Genomic DNA, 20,000 nt, shown 5'->3' on the forward strand with positions numbered 1-20,000 from the left:
CCAATGCACACAGCGTGCGATTTCTGTTGCACGACAACATTCCATAATTTCCATTGTTGTCTGTCATGAATGGAATCGAATTTTCGCCGTGCGATTAAAATCGGGGCCGTGTCGTGAACTACGCCAAGGACGAAGCCTGATTTCTTTTAACGGTGTAACACGTGAGTTATTTGGTTTAGTTTAACTTGTGGTTTGGTTTGTCAAAAGCAACAAAGTGTCTCCATCGTTGTCCAAGTGAACAAGATGGCAGCAGCAGTGAGCATGATGGGGTCTGGCTGCTTATTAACTCGTTAGCATGTTCAGAGAAGTCATGGACACTGTCATATACGACTGTCTTTAAAGGTATGTGTGTGCTTAACACTGCAGAGATGTCGAGATGTTTCTTCTTGCCTTTATATTTAGCTGGCAGGTTGTTTTTGAAGTCACAGCCACACTGTTTTGTACAAGCTAGCTAACTCACTGTATGGTTGTGGTTACTGACTGTATGGTTGTGGTTACTGACTGTATGGTTGTGGTTACTGACTGTATGGTTGTGGTTACTGACTGTATGGTTGTGGTTACTGACTGTATGGTTGTGGTTACTCACTGGGACGAAATCGTTGCATGGTGTCAGTGTGTACATGTAAACTCATACATTTCTTCTGAGTATTCACTCTTTACTGAGTAGAAGACAATAATTCATGAGCAGGAACAAACTGGCTGTGGGTTGTGTCTTATTAACTGGAACGTCGCATTCCTGCTTCCAGCTTTTAGACCCAACACCGAGACATGACTAATAGTATTTGCCAGTTCTTGGGTATTTCCGAGGTATTTCATCAGTTGGCTTGCTAAATATACATTCATAAAGTGATTGATGGACAGTCAGAACAGTTCTCACAGAGTTCCAACTTCTATGTATGAAGCAGGCGTGCAGTTGTTGTGTACGAAGAACACTGTCCTGACCCGCTAGGTCCAGAGTCATGTACTACTGTACACAACAATACACTATATTATATATAGCCTAGCTATAGCTACAATGTTTCTCTGGCCAGACTCTTTTGTTGACCATCTCATCTTCGAGCTAGGCTGAGGACAAATCTAGGCCTACTATGACATAGGTTCTATGTTGTCAACAGGTGTCTTTCACGCAGGAGACACCCCTCCCCCCATTCACCCCCCCCCCTTCACTCTCCCCCCCCTCCCTTCACTCTCCCCTACCCATTTGTGTCTTGCTGAAAGGTCAATCACAAATGGGCCTTACAGCTAGCAGCTGAGACGGTGAGCGGTGTAACCAGAGCCCACGCCAGGGTCTCTCCTAGCGATGCAGGGTGTCAGGCTACTGGGCGGCAGGCATTACAGCTGGCTCTGTTTTGGTTTCATGATGTGATAGTATGGGTCTGACTAGGTCAATACAGCTAAAAAGAGGAGGCGGGGGGGGGGGGGGGGATGGGGTAAACAAGAAAACTTATCACAGAGAAGACCTATTTTAGTGTATGCACTTTGAGATTGCACAAATATTTGTTATATTTCTAGCAATACCATAGAACTTGAGATTAAGGGGTGTTATCCTGTTAGGCAAACCTGCTCCTCGTTATCCTCCCTACCCATGTCCTTAGTCACATGTCAGCTCGTGTTGTATTGACTTAGAACCCTTATGCGACTGATTCTTGAACTTTTGAACTAGACATGCCTGCAATTGAATTCACTTATTGGATTGAACCAAAAGTTGCAGGTCCAGTTCCCTAGCGAAGCTTCGCTGTGCATGTCTGAGCCTGTGTGGTAACATCCCTGATCTGCCAGGCCCAGCACGAGAATGTTCCCACACGGTTTTACACACCCCCCTCCACCCACCCACCCTCCCTCCCTGCCCCCGTTTCCCCCATCTCATAGGCTACAATCAGCAGCAAAACCGAATCCACTTCCACCATTAGAGTCGCTGTTTTTGATGCTGCTCTAGAGAACTACTGTAGTTCCACAATAACAAATGAAAAATATCTTTTTTTGGGTGGAGGTTGGGGGCTTCCTTTGGGGAGTTCCGTTATAGGTAGTTTATAGATGTTCCAAGTAAAGCCTGACTGTCAACAAGCAACCTGTTGCACTAACTGTCCTCTCTTGTCGTAGTTCTTGGTAGTCTGAGCACCTGTAGACCTTCTTTAGGGAACTAGCCTAACCCTAATACAGTGCATATACTAAACTCCTGTGGCCAAGGGTTTTTTGCTCAGTTGGTCTGTGTGGTTGTTATGGTCTAGGCTTCTCTAAAGGGTCACAGTTTACTTTGCTTGTGGAATAAAGCCCCCTTATCTACTGTAGGTCTCATTTTTGCTTGCTCTGCTGTTCCAGCACGAGTGAGACAGACACAGCACATGACGTTCACAGAGGGATAGGACACACACACACACACACACACACACACACACACACACACACTCTCTCATTCGCTACTGTAGGCCGTACATTGATATGGTTCCTGTTTTTTCTAAAAGTGCAACGGTGGAGCTCTCTACACACTGTATGGCTAAAGCAGTCTTAATGCTTTTCTCTCTATCTTTTCCTCATGAGCTCGTTGAGTAATGTCTGGCTTGTGGTCTGGCATGGGAAGATAACCATGGGTGTAAAATGGCATTTTATAAAAGTTATTTATCCAGTCTCGTTGAGGTTGAACGACCTTCTCGAGAGGGACCTGTTTTCCTGTTTATGGTAGGCAATAAGCTAATCCTCTCCTCTCCTCTCCTCTCTCTCTCTTCTCTGATAGGCATGGACTCACATGTTGTGGTCTACCCACCGCACGTTTATCAAACGCAAAGTGCCTTATCGAGAGCGGACGAGAAACCCAGGGGAGTCGAGGTCTGTGCTATTCACGACAGGACCGCGCGCACCTACGTGATCGGAGTAAACCTTTGCATCGCGCGCCCCAACATCGTCCCTTCGATTAAAACGACGAAAGCAACAACAACAACAACAACAACAACAACATCTCACTCTAGACCCCTGTGTGGGCAGAACGTACAGTTGCAGGCTGCGTCCTTGACGGAGGCACACAGTGATCTGTCTGGAGAACCAGCTGAGACCCAGAGCAAGGTGCCCCTTGTCGGTCCAACCAAGGCCCCCGAGCAGCAGGGTCTGCAGGGGGACAGCGGTGGAGCTACAGGGCCAGTCGGAGGGGGCGGAGGAAGTGGAGGGGTGGGGGGCGGTGGAGGCCGCAGCAGAGAAGGAGAAGGAGGAGGAGGAGGAGGAGGAAGGGGGGAGGAATTGGTAGAAGAGAGAGGTCGTGGTAGTGGGGGTGGGGGTTTGAACTTAACGGACAGCCCCCTGCGATGTGGGCTGAGGCGTGACCGTGAGGAGGAGCGCAGTTGCCTAGGGAAGTGCGGGAGAGCCATGCAGATAGTGGAGGACGTTTCCATGCTGCCTGCCGCCATGTTGCAAACGAACGCCACGAACACAAACGCCGGAGGAGGGACAGGGGTAGGAGTGGGGGTCGGGGTCGGGGGGGCGCCCCCCCCTAAACAGAACGGGCCCGGGACAGGGACGGGGACGGGGGGTCCGCTGCCGCGGACCGCCGTGGGGGACGGGGACTACCAGCTGGTGCAGCACGAGGTCCTGTGCTCCATGAAGAACACCTACGAGGTGCTGGAGTTCTTGGGCAGGGGCACCTTCGGCCAGGTGGTGAAGTGCTGGAAGCGGGGCACCGGGGAGGTGGTGGCGGTGAAGATCCTGAAGAACCACCCGTCGTACGCGCGCCAGGGCCAGATCGAGGTGGGCATCCTGGCCCGGCTGAGCGGGGAGAACGCGGACGAGCACCACCTGGTGCGGGCCTTCGAGTGCTTCCAGCACCGCAGCCACACCTGCCTGGTGTTCGAGATGCTGGAGCTGAACCTGTACGACTTCCTGAAGCAGAACAAGTTCAGCCCGCTGCCCCTGAAGGTGATCCGGCCAGTGCTGCAGCAGGTGGCCACGGCGCTGAAGAAGCTGAAGAGCCTGGGGCTGATCCACGCCGACCTGAAGCCTGAGAACATCATGCTGGTGGACCCGGCCAGGCAGCCGTACCGGGTGAAGGTCATAGACTTCGGCTCAGCCAGCCACGTGTCCAAGGCCGTGTGCTCCACCTACCTGCAGTCCCGCTACTACCGGTGAGTCCCGTCGGCCGCTTCCTGTCTGGTGTTCAGCGTTTTAGCGTTTCAGTGTTCGAGGGGGTTGGTTTGTTCAGGGTTCGAGGGGGTTGGTTTGTTCAGTGTTCGAGGGGGTTGGTTTTTCAGTGTTCAAGGGGGTTGGTTTGTTCAGTGTTTCAGTGTTCGAGGGGTTGGTTTGTTCATCTCGATTTCGATGTAGGCCATTTATGTTTTTTAATGCGATGTGAACAAAAAGAGTTCTGTAATAACCTGCAGATCTGCACAGGTTATTACAGAACTCTTTGTTCACATCGAGAGAGTTCTGAGAGTGAACATCGAGAGAGTTCTGGCAGAATGCAAATGCCGTTCTCTACCTCCTTCTCCTCCTCCCCACCTCCTTCTCCTCCCCACCTCCTTCTTCCCCTCCTCCCCACCTCCTCCTTCTCCTCTTCACCTCCTTCTTCCCCTCCTCCCCACCTCCTCCTCCTCCTTCTCCTCCTCCTCCCCACCTCCTCCTCCTCCTCCTCCCCACCTCCTCCTCCTCCCCAGTCCCCACCTCCTTCTCCTCCTCCCCACCTCCTCCTCCTCCCCACCTCCTTCTCCTCCTCCTCCCCACCTCCTCCTCCTCCCCACCTCCTCCTCCTCCCCACCTCTTTCTCCTCCTCCACCTCCCCACCTCCTCCTCCTCCTCCCTGCGTTAGCCAGGTCCCGGCAGGCAGTCAGTCCCACCCAAACGAGCTTCCATTACGTAACCCGGCTCCCCGGCTAGAGGAACGGCTCTGTTTATATGAAGAATGTCTCGCATGCTTTTGGATTGTCAAATGGAAAAAGGCTCACATGGAGTGTTTAGGCCTCAGGCCTTATAGAGCATAATACTTTGGCTACCTCCCTGTGTCATGATAGATAGATAGATATAGGTAGGTAGATAGGTAGGTAGGTACTTTATTGATCCCTGAGGGGAGAATTCAGGCGTTGCATCAGCTCAGAACACAAAACAACAACAGCAACAACAAAATAAAGTGGCAATTGAATTAATAGGCTGAAATGAAATAGAGATAAAATTACAAAATAAAGATAGACCAATAGACATAATCTGTAGGGAACACCCCCCCCCCCTCACACACACACACACACACACACTTTTTTACAAGTGTGTGATGAATGTTGAGTGGTAGCAGCATAGCGTGGGTTAACAGCGGGGGTGGCCCAGTTCAGTGTTATGGTGTGGTGCTTCTCAGAACGCGGTGGTGGTCTGGTGAGACGCCCGCAGGCACGGCCTGCTTCCCTCATATGGTCGGCTGCCCGGATGCAGCCTATGAGGTCAGTCAGCCTGAGTAAGAATGTGGCGTGTAAAAGCACATTTATTTATTTACAGACCGGAAAAAAGCATTCAGACATTCTCCCTTTGTGTGGGGGTGTGTGGGTGGGGGTATGTGTGTGTCTCTCTATGTGTGTGTGTGTGTGTGTGTTTGTGTGTGTGACTGCTTAGTGCGTCTTGTATCATATTTGATTTGACGTTTTGTGATTATAACTACTGTATTGCAAGTAATGAATATTTTGTGTTGCTTTTTGGTTCTATGTTATTTTGGTGTGTGTGTGTGTTTCTTTCTTTCTTTCTTTGTGTGTGTGTGTGTGTGTTTCTCTGTGTGTGTGTGTGCAAGTGACACTCGCCCCCGGGGTATATTTAGATGCCTATATCATGGGATTGGTATGTGTCATGTTCTCATGGTCAGTTTATCTCAAAGAGCCGTGTGTCTATGATTAACTCGGTCCGCAGGCTTCTTCAATGCTGTCATCACCAGCGCAGGCCCCTGGCCTCTATAGAACCACATCCTAGGCCCCTGGCCTCTATAGAACCACATCCTAGGCCCCTGGCCTCTATAGTAGGGATGTGCATAACAAAATGTTTTCATATTCGAATAATCGGTGGGTGCTACGAACAAACAATCGATTATTCGATGTGTGCAGACATTCACAAATGTGCACACGCATTAGAGTGGTGCGCGCATGTACTATAGCTGTCCAGCCATTTCCAATTACAATGTTTACCAGTGGTCTAGCTATAGCCTACCCGAAATCAAACGGCCAAATACACGAAAAAATGTAAATAAAGGAATTTAATTCATCCGTGGTAATAGCTACAGCTGGAATCGAACCCCCAACCCAAGCGTTGTTAGCGCCACGCTCTACCAACTGAGCCCCAGAGGAAAACGTCAGAAGGTGTCCGGTGTAGTCTGACTGTCTGTCGACGGTCCAACGCGTGAGTGAAAAACAGTGAGGCCCCCCCCCCCCATCCTCTGATTTCTACCTCCGCCAGCCCCCGCAGAGGCCCGCGATACGCCTGACTGCGATCACACCTGCGCACCTGTACGCCCGTGGCCTCCTCTGGCTAAGCGTCCGTGTAGGAGTTTTGACTTCCCTGTCAGTGTGATGTAATCCTCTGTGAGAGAGGACAGTGTGCTACTGTCTGCAGCTGGGCCAGTGTTTGTACAGAGAGAGGTTATCAGCGGAGTGGATTGAGAGGAACCGAGTATACCCAGTGTGTGTGTGTGTGTGTTTCATAAGAGGGGTGTTACCTTACTGTGCCTGCTGCTTGTTATTGCGATATGGCTTAGCCTTAAGCTCTGTTATGCTTATTGTGTGTGTGTGTGTGTTCGTGTGTGTGTTCGTGTGTGTGTGTGTGTGTGTTCGTGTGGGTGTGTTTGTGTTCCTGTGTGTTTGGGTGTGTTTGGGTGTGTTTGTGTTCATGTGTCTGTGCATGTACATTTAATGGCATTCTTTTTTTTCACTGCTACGATGTGTTAAAAAAAAGAAAAAAAACCTGTCTGAAATTCATTCCATAGATTTCGAATGGCCAACAATGTCTGTCACGGGCGGTCTGAGGACGGTGTGCATTATAGTTGCCTTTGTGTGTTGACCACCAGGCCTTTCCTGTTTATTAAACACACCTCTCTTTGTTTCCTTTCTGTTTACATTCGGTTACCTAGTAGGCCTTCCGTAAACGCAAAAGGTCATTGATTGACTAAACTGTCAAGTTTGTTACAGATTTACCGACCATAATGAGCCTTTGTAATGTATGCGCGGTTGTCATGACGAAGCAAGCACACTTAGTTCTGTATGGGAGGTGGAGGAGGGGTGTGTGGAGGGGGGGTTGCAGAGTCTCGCCCTCAGGGGGAAAGAGGACCTGTCGAATTCCTCTCTGCAGTGTTGTAACAGGAAGGCTGTTTTGTCAATCTAGCCGTGTTACGTCATGTATGTCACTTGCGGGGTCTTCTCTCTCTCTTGGTTTTAGACTTCATTGATCGACAGATAGATAGGTACTTTATTGATTGATAGAAAGATAGATAGATAGACAGACAGACAGATAGATAGGTGATAGATCAATGGATAGATAGGTACTTTATACATAGGTACTTTATTGATAGATAGGCGCTTTATTGATTCCCGAGGGGGAATAAAGATGTTGTTGTTATTGTCAGTTAGGTTAAAGGAGCCTCACAAAGTGAGACCTTGAGCGTGATACAGCGCCGCTGTCTTGAAATAGCCTTCAGAAGGTGCTCGGTGTAGTCTGACTGTAGATGGTGAGTTGCTGCTGGCACACAGGCCTTCGTAGAAGATGCCAGAGAGGCCAATCCCTGTTGAGTCACGCTGTCTTGAGCTTAAGCCTTGGATCGTCTAGTTTGGGCTGATTCCGGATCCGTTTTTTGCGAATTGGGAGTGTGTGACTGGATGTTCTGGATAATCCGCGGCTAATTTTCACGTTTGTTCTTGAAATCGGCCTCGACAGCCGGGTGTGTTTCTGTTCTCACTGCGCTGCTTTTCAGGATGGAAGGGGCTGATGTGCTCCTGACCACAGTACCCAGGTAGGCTGTGTCCCAAAATGTCTTCTTGCACTCTATCTAGATAGATACATAGATAGATACTAGTATATAGATAGAAAGATAGATACATAGATAGATAGATACTGCAGATAGATAGATCGATACTGTATAGATAGATAGATACTGTAGATAGATAGATAGATACATAGATACTTACATACATACGTAGGGAAATTCAGGTGTTTACAGTAGCTCAAGCCACAAAAACAGCAACAACAAAATAAAGTGACAATTTAATAATAGGCTAAATAAAAATAGATAAAAATACAAAAAGATAGACCAATAGTGAACTGGTTGATTATAGTTCAGTTTGGTTGTAAGGTACACAGCTGGGTGGAGTAATGCTCCAGTGTCTGATCTCTGACAATATAACAGTCAGGAAGGTCCAGGTGACCAGGTGTCAGTGACCAGTTTTATGTAACCTTTATTGATACAGGGGAAACACACTGACACCAAGGACAATACCAAGGACAATATCAAATACAATTGCACAACAACACGTACACACTACTTAGGCTACATTATATTTAGGGCATTTAGCAGACGCTTTTATCCAAAGCGACTTACAACAACAAATACAAGTGAATCATCTATTCATCAGTCAGCATGAGAAATAGTCATCTATGCCAGGACCAGGGGCCATTGGTAGTCACAATGCTAGAATTATTATTATTATTTATTTTTTTATAGTAGAGAAACTGTACAGGGGGTAGTGGGAATTATCCAACACAGTAAAATACAGAAATCAATAGCCTACGTCATATATAGCACCACGTGACTTGGGCGACTGTGGCTCAGGAGGTAGAATCGGCTTCTAATGATCGCAAGGTCAGCAGATCGGCGGTTCGAACCCCGGCTGGCCACATGTCGAGGTGTCCTTGGGTAAGACACTGAACCCCAAATTGCTCCCAATGAGCGGGCCAGCGCCTTGCATGGTAGCTTGCAGCCATTGGTGTGTGAATCTGTGTGTGTGAATGGGTGAATGCGAGGCCACTGTAAAGCGCTTTGGAATAAGGCGCTATATAAGTCAGTCCATTTATTCATTATGGCTCAGGACGTCAGAGTGGAGCTAGAGTCTTGTTCCCAGACACGTCCTCCCAAACGTGAGACAGATCTGGTGGACCAACGCTTCAAACTCGGCCTTAAGCCAACAGAAAGATTGTAAGAAACGGATGACGCATAGCCCTTGGATTTACCCTCACCCCCCACCTCCACCCTCGTCCACCAGAATAGCTTGGGGGATAACCACAGTGTGATTAAGGCATTGGGTGTAGGCCCTAAGTGGGGTTTTGGTTAGGAGTTTTCTCTCTGGGGAGTCTATATCTGCTCCAGATCTGCCTGTACTGGTGGTGGTTGGGGAGTGTCCCTGTAATGTGCCATAGCCCCTCAGAGTAAATGGAGCAGTGTGCTGCTACTGCCACTGCTGCTGCTAAGCTACTGCTACTACTGCTGCTAAGCTACTGCTGCTACTGCTGCTACTACTGCTACTACTACTATTACTAGTGCTGCTACTGCTACTGCTACTACTACTACTACTACTACTACTACTACTATTACTATTACTAGTGCTGCTACTGCTACTGCTACTACTACTACTACTACTACTACTACTACTACTACTACTACTACTACTACTACTACTACTACTACTACTACTACTACTACTGCTGCATGTGAATAATTCAACCAGTAGCTCAGCTGTGGTGGAAGTGGTGGTGTAGCTCCGGGGTGGTGGTGGTGGTGGTTACGTTTCCTACAAAGAGGGGAGGGAGTGGGTGGCTGGTGCGGTTGTGCGGGCGGTTGATTGGTGTGCTAAAGAGATCGCTGTCCACGCAGCTGTAGCCTAGTTTATATAGCGGTGTCACTGTGTCACTTTTACTTTTAGAAAATGGGCAACTTTTTTTTCTTTATGTAATATCCTGTTGTTTTGGAGTATGTGTTTCTCTGTCCTTATGCTGTTGTTGCAGATGTGTGCCAAGATGTGGCCTTGCGCCGTCCGACCACAGCGTTGCCTCACGCAGGGACGCCAGGCTGTCTCCATCAGAGAATGTGATGTGTTGCGCAGTAGAGGCCGCGGAGGAGGACATTGGAGGACGGGTTCATTGTAATGCACGGAATGGAATGCCGGCGACAATGCCTTACAATGAGCCCGTCCTCCTGATTTTTCTGCCTCCACCAGCCTCCCTTGGTGTTATGAAGGCCTTACGCTAACTGTTTCTAGCAGGGCAACATCGCCCACTGTGGCTTATTAGCATCAACAGGATATTCTGTGTGTGTGTGTGTGTGTGTGTGTGTGTGTGTGTGTGTGTGTGTGTGTCTCTGTGTGTGTGTGTGTGTGTCTCTGTGTGTGTCTCTGTGTCTGTGTGTGTGTGTGTCTGTGCGTGTGTCTCTGTGTGTGTGGTCATGTCTATGAATAAGACATGCCCATTAGGCTAATGCTTTGTGCCCACTTAGGCCCTCCTTCCTGCTGATCACCCTCCACACTGGTTGGCTGCTCAACCACTAAGGGCTCCTGGAGGACCACAGCTGAAGGGTTGTGTTGTCCTCATAACCCCCCCCCCCCTCCTGTCTTTTCGGCGGTTAAAAAATATGAATATAGTTAGCGCAAATGCTAGCAAAAGACGTTTTGGAGTAAGATTATCCTCACACACAGGAATTCAGTTGTGTGAGAGAGGCTCAGCTTTTAACAAATAGCACAGTAACACCACACACACACACACACACACACACACACACACACACACACACACACTAGCCTAGCCTGTTAATTATACCAGAAGAACATTAGCAGGACTGAAATACCAAGAAAGCCGATATTCATAGAATGGGACACACTGTCTTTGTGTGTGTCTGTCTTTGTGTGTGTGAGTGTGCGTCTGCGCTTGTGTCTGTTCATATAACCAGCTTGTTGTGACTGCAGGTCTGCAAAGCATGCCTCTCCTTAATAGCTGAGTAATTGTTGACACATTTTGGCATTCCACCCGTCCTGTCCTGTCTTCTCCCAGCCAGAGCACCCATTGGTCCTCCTGAATTCCTGTTTCCAGAGACAGTTGTTTGGTCACGTCTTTTTCTTTTACTGTGATTCAGATCATGAATAGCCAGCTTAGGGTCTGTACTGGGGTCTGTACTGGGGTCTGTACTGGGGTCTGTACTGGTCTGGCACTGATGGTAGCCTGGTGTGAAGGGAAGGGAAAACCCAGAGGCTTTCTTGAACCGCAACACACACACACACACGCACACGCAAACGCAAACACACACGTGCGCAAACACACACACACACACACGCGCATGCGCATGCACATCCACACAAACACACACCCGCGCAATCACACACCCGCGCAAACAAACAAACAAACAAACACACACACACACACACACACACACACGTGCAGGGCAGGCACAGGCAGGACCAACGTGTAAGGGCAGCGCAAGATGCTTGCTGAAATGATAGGCTTGCCTGATGTTAGCCAGAGCTTGGCCTGCATGCTTGCCTCAGCCACAGTAAACCTAATGACTCTCATTCTCCTCCCTTCCTCCCTTCCTCCCTCCTTCCCTCTCTCCCTCTCCATTATGCAACTGCTCTCTGTTTTTCTTCCTCTTCTTCTCCTCCTCCCACTAGACTCTGCATCATAAAGATCCTTTTGATATCTCACATTTACATTTAAATGTTTGGCATTTAGCAGACGCCTTTATCCAAAGCAACTTACAACAACAAATACAGTTGTCTAAGTAAGTGAATCATCTAACCATCAATCATCATAAGAAACAAAGTAAATCTATGCCAAAACCAGGAGCCATTGGCAGTCACAATGCTATCACCACAATGTCACAATTATCCCAATGGTCTGTAGCTCCTAGTGGTCTGTAGCTCCTAGAGGTCTGTAGCTTTTAGAGGTCTGTAGCTTTTAGAGGTCTGTAGATCCTAGCGGTCTGTAAAAAAAGATTCCAAAAAGCGTCTTCATTCCTCTTCTTCTTCTAGCATTATGACATACTGTAGATCCTAGGTTCTTCTAGCATTATGACATATAGCCAAATCTGGCTGAGACCGATGGATAGATGATCCACTTACTTGAGACTTAGGCAAGTTGTTTGGAAAGTCGCTTTGGATAAAAGGCGTCTGCTGCTAAATGCCAAAAATGTCAATTGTGATGTCAATGGTCTGCAGCTCTCCCATATGGAGCTGAATGTGTAGGCTGTATGTATCAGGTCTGTAGCAGCGCTGTAGTTAAGAGAGGCCTGCAGCTGTGAGTCCAACGTCCTTGAATGCATGTTTGTCTGTACAGGAGTGTAATGTTTTTGGCAGGCTCCCAGGCCATAGGCCCCAGTACAGCACACAGGCACACACACACCACACCTATGCACGCACACGCAGACACACACACACGCAAACACACACACACACGCAAAAACACACACACACACGCACACACACACACACACACACACACACACACACACACACACACACACACACCTACACCTACATACATACACCCAGTACAGGCTTGGCTCTGGGTGGCCCCACCATGCATGTTGTCTTTGAAAGCCGACCTTTGGAATCTGTACGTCCTGTGCCTTTCTGCACGTCTCCGGCGTGTTTTTCGAGACGTTCGCTCCGTATAGAGCCAGAAAAGTACAAAAAAGGAAGTTTAGATAAGAGATACTTGTGTCTCTGAGAGGGTTAGGGAAGTTACATTCTTGTCTGTGTTTTTTTTTGGGCCTGAGAAAACGTCTTTTTGTGTGCTAGCTGCTCACATGATGTTCCTGCTCTGTGTGCGATTGCTTCAGACTGTCGTCAACACAGTGTCCCTCTGTTGATGGTTCCCATGCTTGCTGATGGGGGAGGAGGAGGGGGGGGGGGCACATGGCTCCGTGATAACTCACACACACACACACACACACACACTCTCTCTGCCTTCAGACTGTGTCCAATAGCAGACTTATGTAGCAGGTTATGTACAGCAGTTCCGGCGGTTGGTTCTAGTGTTTGACAGATCACTCTCTGGGCTCGCCTGCCTGGTCTGTTTGCTCCAGGTCATTACCTACCTTCCCCCCGCTTGCTGTCGCCGCCGTGTACGTACCTGTGTTAAGGCAGGAAATCCGAGATGTCATTGCCACGCATTAATGCACGATGGATCGTTTGTTTGTACTTGTTTGATATCCGAGCCCAGGCTTTAGGGTGTGTTACAGCCTACAATATCCCAGGTGTGTGAACTACAGCATGCAGTCGTCCATTCAGCCAGAACCGGACCAACCTCAGTGACCCACCTTCACTTGTTCTGTCTGTTGTCTAGGACTTACAGGCTGCGTTCGTCAAATTCGCTCTGAGAGCACCGGAGTGCACCCAGGGTTCAACGTCATAAAGGGACCCAAGTAATTTGATTGGACGAGGCATTCCACGAGTGCTGATGAGATTTCCAGAGCGTATTTACGAACGCAGCCCATAGTCTTCTTAATATGATTGTTTTATTGCCATGCAATCAACTCGTCAGTCAATTGTTGGAATTTGTGTATTTTATGCTCAAGGCGCAGGCTCAGAGCCATAGATGGCAACCCTGGAGCAATTAGGGGTTCAGTGCCTTGCTCAAGGACACCTCGACACGTGGCCAGCTGGGGTTCGAACCGCCGAGCTGCCGACTTTGCGATCATTAGACGCCGGCTCTTCCTCCTGAGCCACAGTTTGTTTGTAGGCTGGTCTCTCCCTGTTCCCAGTTGAAGCTTTGTTTGAACAGTTGGTTGATTAATTGATTATTTTATTTTATTTTAATTAGTTTAAGGCTTTGAGGCTCTGTCATTGTGATCCTACAGTAAACACTGTGGTAAGACTTTGGACTCTTAGCCTGGGATTCTGCATTGGTCACACACACACACACACACACACACACACACACGCACACACACACACACACACACGCACACACGCACACACACACACTCACTCACTCTCTCTCTGCCTTCTAGTAGTGTTTGTTTAATGAGCCAATCAGTGGTTGAAGGATATGTTAATGAGTGTTCATTAACATTAAATGATGCCCTTTTTGCATGACTGACTCGCTGACGAAGCGCTGGACCTCTGACTATCACACACACACACACACACACACACACACACACACTCTCTGCCTCCAGCGTAGGTCTATCGTCACCCACTTGGAAATAACACACACCCGCTTGGAAACAACACACACACACACACACACATACACACACACACACTCTCTCACACACTCTCTGCCTTCAGCGTCTATCGCCACCCACTTGGAAACAATCGGTTATTGTTTTTGCATTGGTTTCAAGCAATAACGCTTGAAGGACGAGCATTAAACTCAGTCAGATTGTATCTGAATAGCGGCTGTACTGCTGTTCAACCAGCCTCCAGCCTCTTGTTTTGTTGAGCCGACCCTGGCAAACAAACACTGTATCGCCACGTCAATTCAGTCTTTTTTTTTTACACAGCAGTTAATGCAGGACTCATGTGAATGGTCTAGTGTACTTTAATTCTGGAAATGGTAGCCCCCTGTGTGTCTGTGTGTGTGTGTGTGTGTGTGTGTGCGCATGTGTGTGCATGTGTGTGTGTGTGTGTGGTTGTGTGTGTGTGTGTGTGTGTGTGTTGTACAGGCAGCTTCTGGAAAGCCAGGCCGTTGCCGAAGCTTTTATCACGCTGCCAGAGTTCAGTTATGAACGGTATGCTGTCTCTGGTCTGCTGGGCAAGAGTGCCCGCCCCCCCCCCCCCCCACACACATACACACACACGTTCATTTGTCTAAATATCATTGTTGGGCAACAAAATATTTGGTCAGTTTTATTTTATTATGTAATGAGGTCTGCTTCATGTCGTTTTTATTTATATTGAAAGTCGAAGCAGTATTAAGTTACTATTTCTGTTTCTAGTAGCTTTTTTTTCCGTCTAGTTTTTGTTTGAGGATACTGTGGCGTCTGAAAATATAATAGGCTATATCATACCTATCATAAAAAACGTCCTATCTGCAAAATCTCACTTTTTTCACAGACAGACCTATCATGTGCAAATCATCAAATTTTCGATAATTTTCGTCCATCGATATATTGGACTTTCTGCACATGTTTGGAGCATGGGAGGCTGGCGGAGGTAGGAATCGGAGGCCAGGCTCATTTAAAGGCGTGGGATGGAGTAAGGTGTTGGACACGTGTGTTCCAGCCTCCCCAGCTTCTGTAGGAGGGTGAAAGTGCACCCCTGTTCTGTTCTGCCAGAAGGAGAGATAAGATAATAAGATCAGCTGTCTGCACGATTCATGTCCTTTTTCTCCAGAAAAGCGCTGTTTCACCCAGTGACCCCTGTCAGGGTGTCTCAGTGTTAGTCTGATGTAGTGTTGTTCCGATACCATTTTTTGATCCCGATACCGATACCTGACCGTGCAGTACTTGCCGATACCGAGTACCGATCCGATACCACGGCGTTTGAAGAAAAAAATAAAATAAAATGTTTTTAGGCATTCCAAGTTCAGTCTGTACAGTTTGCAGACGTGAAGTGGCCAGTGGGGAATGCTTGAAGTGGCCGATGATCTTCCTCCCATTGGCCAGCGCGTCGCACACACTCCGCTGTGACAGTAGGCCTTCCTGCACCACTAATGCATGTGTGTTCTGTGTTCTGCATATGTAAACAATTCAAACAAACATAGAGAAAACTTCTCCTCGGGAGAAGGAAGGAGGCAGGAAGTACCTGCCGCACGGAGACAGACAGACAGACAGACAGACAGAGAGAGAGAGAGAGAGAGAGAGAGAGAGAGAGAGACGGAGAGAGAGAGAGAGAGAGAGAAAGAGACGGAGAGAGAGAGAGACACACGGAGAGCCACAACAGCAGATCCCGAAAGGGGGTGTGGCGCAGAGACGGAGCCGAGAACTATCCCGAAAGGGGAACAGCTGGGCGGGACTCGGAGAAGCGGCCGCGCGGACATTATTATTATTATTTGAACTCTCTCCAGCACGCCGGTGGCGGTGCTAGACTGTGCAACCGAAATAAATATCGATTAAGGTCGATATGTTTTTCCTGTAAAATGTGTAAAATGTTGGCTGTGGGTTGTATCGCTTTAAGCGGAGTGGCGTAGTCTATATGTCTGAGGGCTGCGTTGGTAAAAGTCGCTCTGGGAAACTGATCGGCACTCGTAGAACGCCTCTTGTCCAATCGGATTCCTCGGTCCGTTTATGACGTCGGAGCCCAGTGTGCGCTCCGGCGCTCTCAGGGGGACTTTCCGAACGTTGCCCCGGTAGCATAGCTTAGCTTGGGCTCTGAGCAGCTGGAAGGGACAGCAGGTTACCTGAGGTGAGCCTCGCTGCTCCACCGCTCCTCTCCTCGACAACCACAGTTGCGTGTTTGTTTTTCCGCGATAGTGAAAGTTTGGTATCGGGTGTTATATATTTGTTAGTACTCGCCGATACCGATACCAGCATTTTTGTGTGTATCGGTGGCCATGCCAATACCAGTATCGGTATCGGAACAACACTAGTCTGATGTCAGCTAGTCCACTCCCTGACCCCTGTTAGGGTGTCTCATGTTAGTCTGATGAAGGCTAGTACACTCCCTGACCCCTGTTAGGGTCTCTCGATGTTGGTCTGACACTAGACTAGTACACTCCCTGACCCCCCACTAGAGAATCTCAAGGTGAGAACTCTCTGACGTAGACTAGCACACTTGGTGACGATCAGCTGTTTAGATCCAGCTGGAGTGTCCCCTGAGGCAGAGTGTCCGGGGTCGAGCAGGATGAGAGAACACTATGTCCCCACGAGAGGCAGTGTGTGAGAACAGCCCTGGAGCTGGAACGTCTCTCTCCAGAGATGGCTGAGAGAGAGAGAGAGAGAGAGAGAGAGAGAGAGAGAGAGAGAGAGAGAGAGAGAGAGAGAGAGAGAGAGAGAGAGAGAGAGAGAGAGAGAGAGAGAGAGAGAGAGAGAGAGAGAGAGAGAGAGAGAGAGAGAGAGAGAGAGAGAGAGAGAGAGAGAGAGAGAGAGAGAGAGAGAGAGAGAGAGAGAGAGAGAGAGAGAGAGAGAGAGAGAGAGAGAGAGAGAGAGAGATAAACAAGAAGATAAGGATGGAGAGAGGGACACAGAGAGAGAGAGAGAGAGACAAAAGACAGAGAGAGAGAGAGAGAAGGACTGAGAAAGAAAGAGAAGTGAAGTGAAACTTTATTTATATAGCGCCTTTCGTACATGGATGCAACTCAAAGCACTTTACAATGATTGAAGGATGAAGAGAGAGAGGGACGGAGAGAGGGACAGAGAGAGTAGGAGACACAGAGAGAGAGACAGAGACACACAGACAGAGAGACACACACAGAGAGAGAGAGACAGACAGAGACACAGAGAGAGAGAGACACTGTCTTGTCTGTCTCTCCATGGTCCCAGCTATGTGCTGCTACTGACATCAGTTGAGGAAACCCTCAGCCCCCCCCCTCTCCACCCCCCCCTCCCCCTCACCCCCTCCTCAATCTCCCCATTCCCCTGACAATTTCCCCTGGAGTGTTTATTTTGGTAGTTTAAGTTTAGTCAGGGCTTTAGTGGCCTTACTCACAGGCTTACTGACAGGGGGTCAGGCCTCGCTCACTCACAGGGCTTGTGGAGGACGTGTGTTTTGCTGTCTTCCAACCCTGGAACAGCTGCAGACCCCCCGCCCCCCCCCACACACACACACCCCGTCCCTCAGGGACACTTGATACCAGGGTGGCTGTGGCCTCAGGAGGTAGAGTCTGCGTCTGATGCACTACAATGTGTCCCTCTCCCGTCCTCCGATTTCTACCTCCACCAGCCTCCCCTGCTCTCAACGTAGCATCGAGAACCCCCTCTCTGGACATTAGGGGTTACCCCCCACCCTCTCTTTTTAGAGACTGTTTCTGTCAATAGGAATCTGATTATTCACGTGTGACTTGTCGTGTGATTACAAACCTACGTGGTCACGGATCTTTCCGGAAACGCCCCATCGCAGTCCAGTAGACCCTTGACTACGGTGTATATCTGAGAGGATTGGCTCTGTAAACAAGCTGTTTTTCACGTCTCGACAGGGCCTTTCTCTTTGGGCAAACTGTAGTCGTTTTTATTTTATTTTATTTATTTATTTATTTTACCACAATGGATTATGAAAATTGAGTTTGTTAAGATTTGTTAAGTTATTTGGTTCATGGCGGCATGCATGAGGGAGAGTGGCCCAGAACATGTCGTAATACGACTTGACAGGCTAGAGTTTGAGTAAGCTGAAAAGTACACTTTGTACAAGAGGGGTATTTCCCTCCCTCTATCCCTCCTCCTCCTCCTCCTCCTCCTCCTCTCTTCTCATTTTTTAAAGAGCTGGAAAGATTCACCAACGATGGAATAGAGAAGTCAGTGTGTCTCTGCCCTCGTTGACACCGAACAAGCGCTCGTTTCTATTCTCGGCTTCCCCAAAAAACGGAAGTTTAAGTGTTTTTGAGTTTCTCTCTGTGTTCTGCCGTCCTTTTGGCTTGCTGTACTGCCTCGGCGCGACTTCCTGCTCTTTGAGGAACGACAGGAAACGGTTGATTGTCACTTCCTCCTTCCGACCCAGGGGATCAAAAAAGTCAGCAGAATTCCTGAAAAACCTTTTTGTTCCCTTTTTGTTTTGATTATTTAACAAGTCAAAATCTCAGCTGTCTTGAAAGTAGATCTATGTCTGGTTGTCTCATAATCGCCTCTCAACCATCTCATAATACAGTAAGTCGTAAGATGCTGTGATACACAACACTGTATGGTGCACATCAGTAGAGGCTGGTGGAGGTAGAAATTGGAGGACAGGCTCATGTCAATGCATGAAATGGTATGAGGAATGGTATAAAACTGATGCCATTCCTCATTCCTTCCCATGCATCACATTGAGCCCGTCCTCAGATGTTCTACCTCCACCAGCCTCCCCTGATGCACATAATACTGCGTGGTGCAGCAGGCTAACGCTAACAGTCTCCTCAGAAAGCTAATACTGAGCAGCTAGGCTAAAGCTACATGAGCTCTTCAGCTGTCGCCTGTCCAGTCCAGGGCTGGATTTAGGCCTAGCTAGAACATATGTACCAACCCAGGGCTGGATGTAGGCCTAGCTAGGGAACATGTACCAGACCAGAGCTGGATATAGGCCTAGCTAGGGAACATATCAGGGCTGGATATAGGCCTCAGCTAGGGAACATATCAGGGCTGGATATAGGCCTCAGCTAGGGAACATATCAGGGCTGGATATAGGCCTAGCTAGAACACATGTATGTACAGAGCTGGATATAGGCCTAGCTAGGGAACAAGTATCTGTACATTTCCACTCTGTGTATTTATATCTCACTCCTGCTGTGCTGGTTAAGACATGATGTCGGCAGGTCAAAACAACCACCCACTGATGGTGTGAGAGGGTGAGATGGTGTCCCATGGATAACTAGGGTGATGATGATGGAGATGATGAGTATTAGGCTGATGAAGATGATGCTGGTCCTCTGTGCCTCAGTTGGTAGAGTGTGATGCTTAGGTTGTGGCAGGGTTCGACAGTGCGACTGTTTTGGTCGCATTTGCGAGTGAATATATTTCTGTGCGACTTGGAAATACATTCAATCGCACCAGTGCGACAAAAAAAAAAAATATTTTTTTTTTTAAAAAGCTGAACTACTGTCATGCGCAGTCAATCTTATGTTCGTTAATAAGATCACAGCGCATCTAAACCAATGCAATCCTTTGAAAACAGAAGAAGAAAAAAAACTGACACGTGACCCGCAAGCACAACAAGCGCGCATTTACATTTGAAAATCCTGTCAGAAAAAGACCGCTGTTAAAATGAATCCGATTACGGCATACTTTAGCAAGGCTAATGTTAGCACTGTTCCAGACAGAGAGGAGGTAGAGGGGGGTAGTGGAGTCAACATTACAGCTGGAGACGAGAGTGACGAAGAAAACAGAGACGGGGAAAGCGAGGAGGAGAGCGCCCGGTCAAAAAGTGTGTCAGGGGAGGGGGAAGGTCATTATCCACGCGGTGATAATGGCGGTGCCACTGCCAACGCGAAGTCTGGTCTGACAAAAGTGACAA

The 20,000-nt window shown here is 48.4% G+C and overlaps 1 protein-coding gene across 1 annotated transcript in view; it reads left to right on the forward strand.

Moving 5' to 3' along the window:
• Positions 1-3,354: 3,354 nt before the first annotated feature.
• Positions 3,355-20,000, forward strand: part of hipk3a (homeodomain interacting protein kinase 3a) — a gene marked incomplete at both ends in the record, with an annotated part of 40,933 nt that continues 24,287 nt past the window's right edge. Inside the window, one exon of the mRNA XM_080544640.1 lies at positions 3,355-4,106. Within this exon, the coding sequence (XP_080400766.1) occupies positions 3,355-4,106 (752 nt within the window). The remainder of the gene's footprint in view (positions 4,107-20,000) is intronic.

The sequence above is a fragment of the Nansenia antarctica genome (assembly GCF_963989245.1).
Source record: "Nansenia antarctica genome assembly, chromosome: 14".
In the NCBI taxonomy this organism is placed as follows: Eukaryota; Metazoa; Chordata; class Actinopteri; order Argentiniformes; family Microstomatidae; genus Nansenia; species Nansenia antarctica.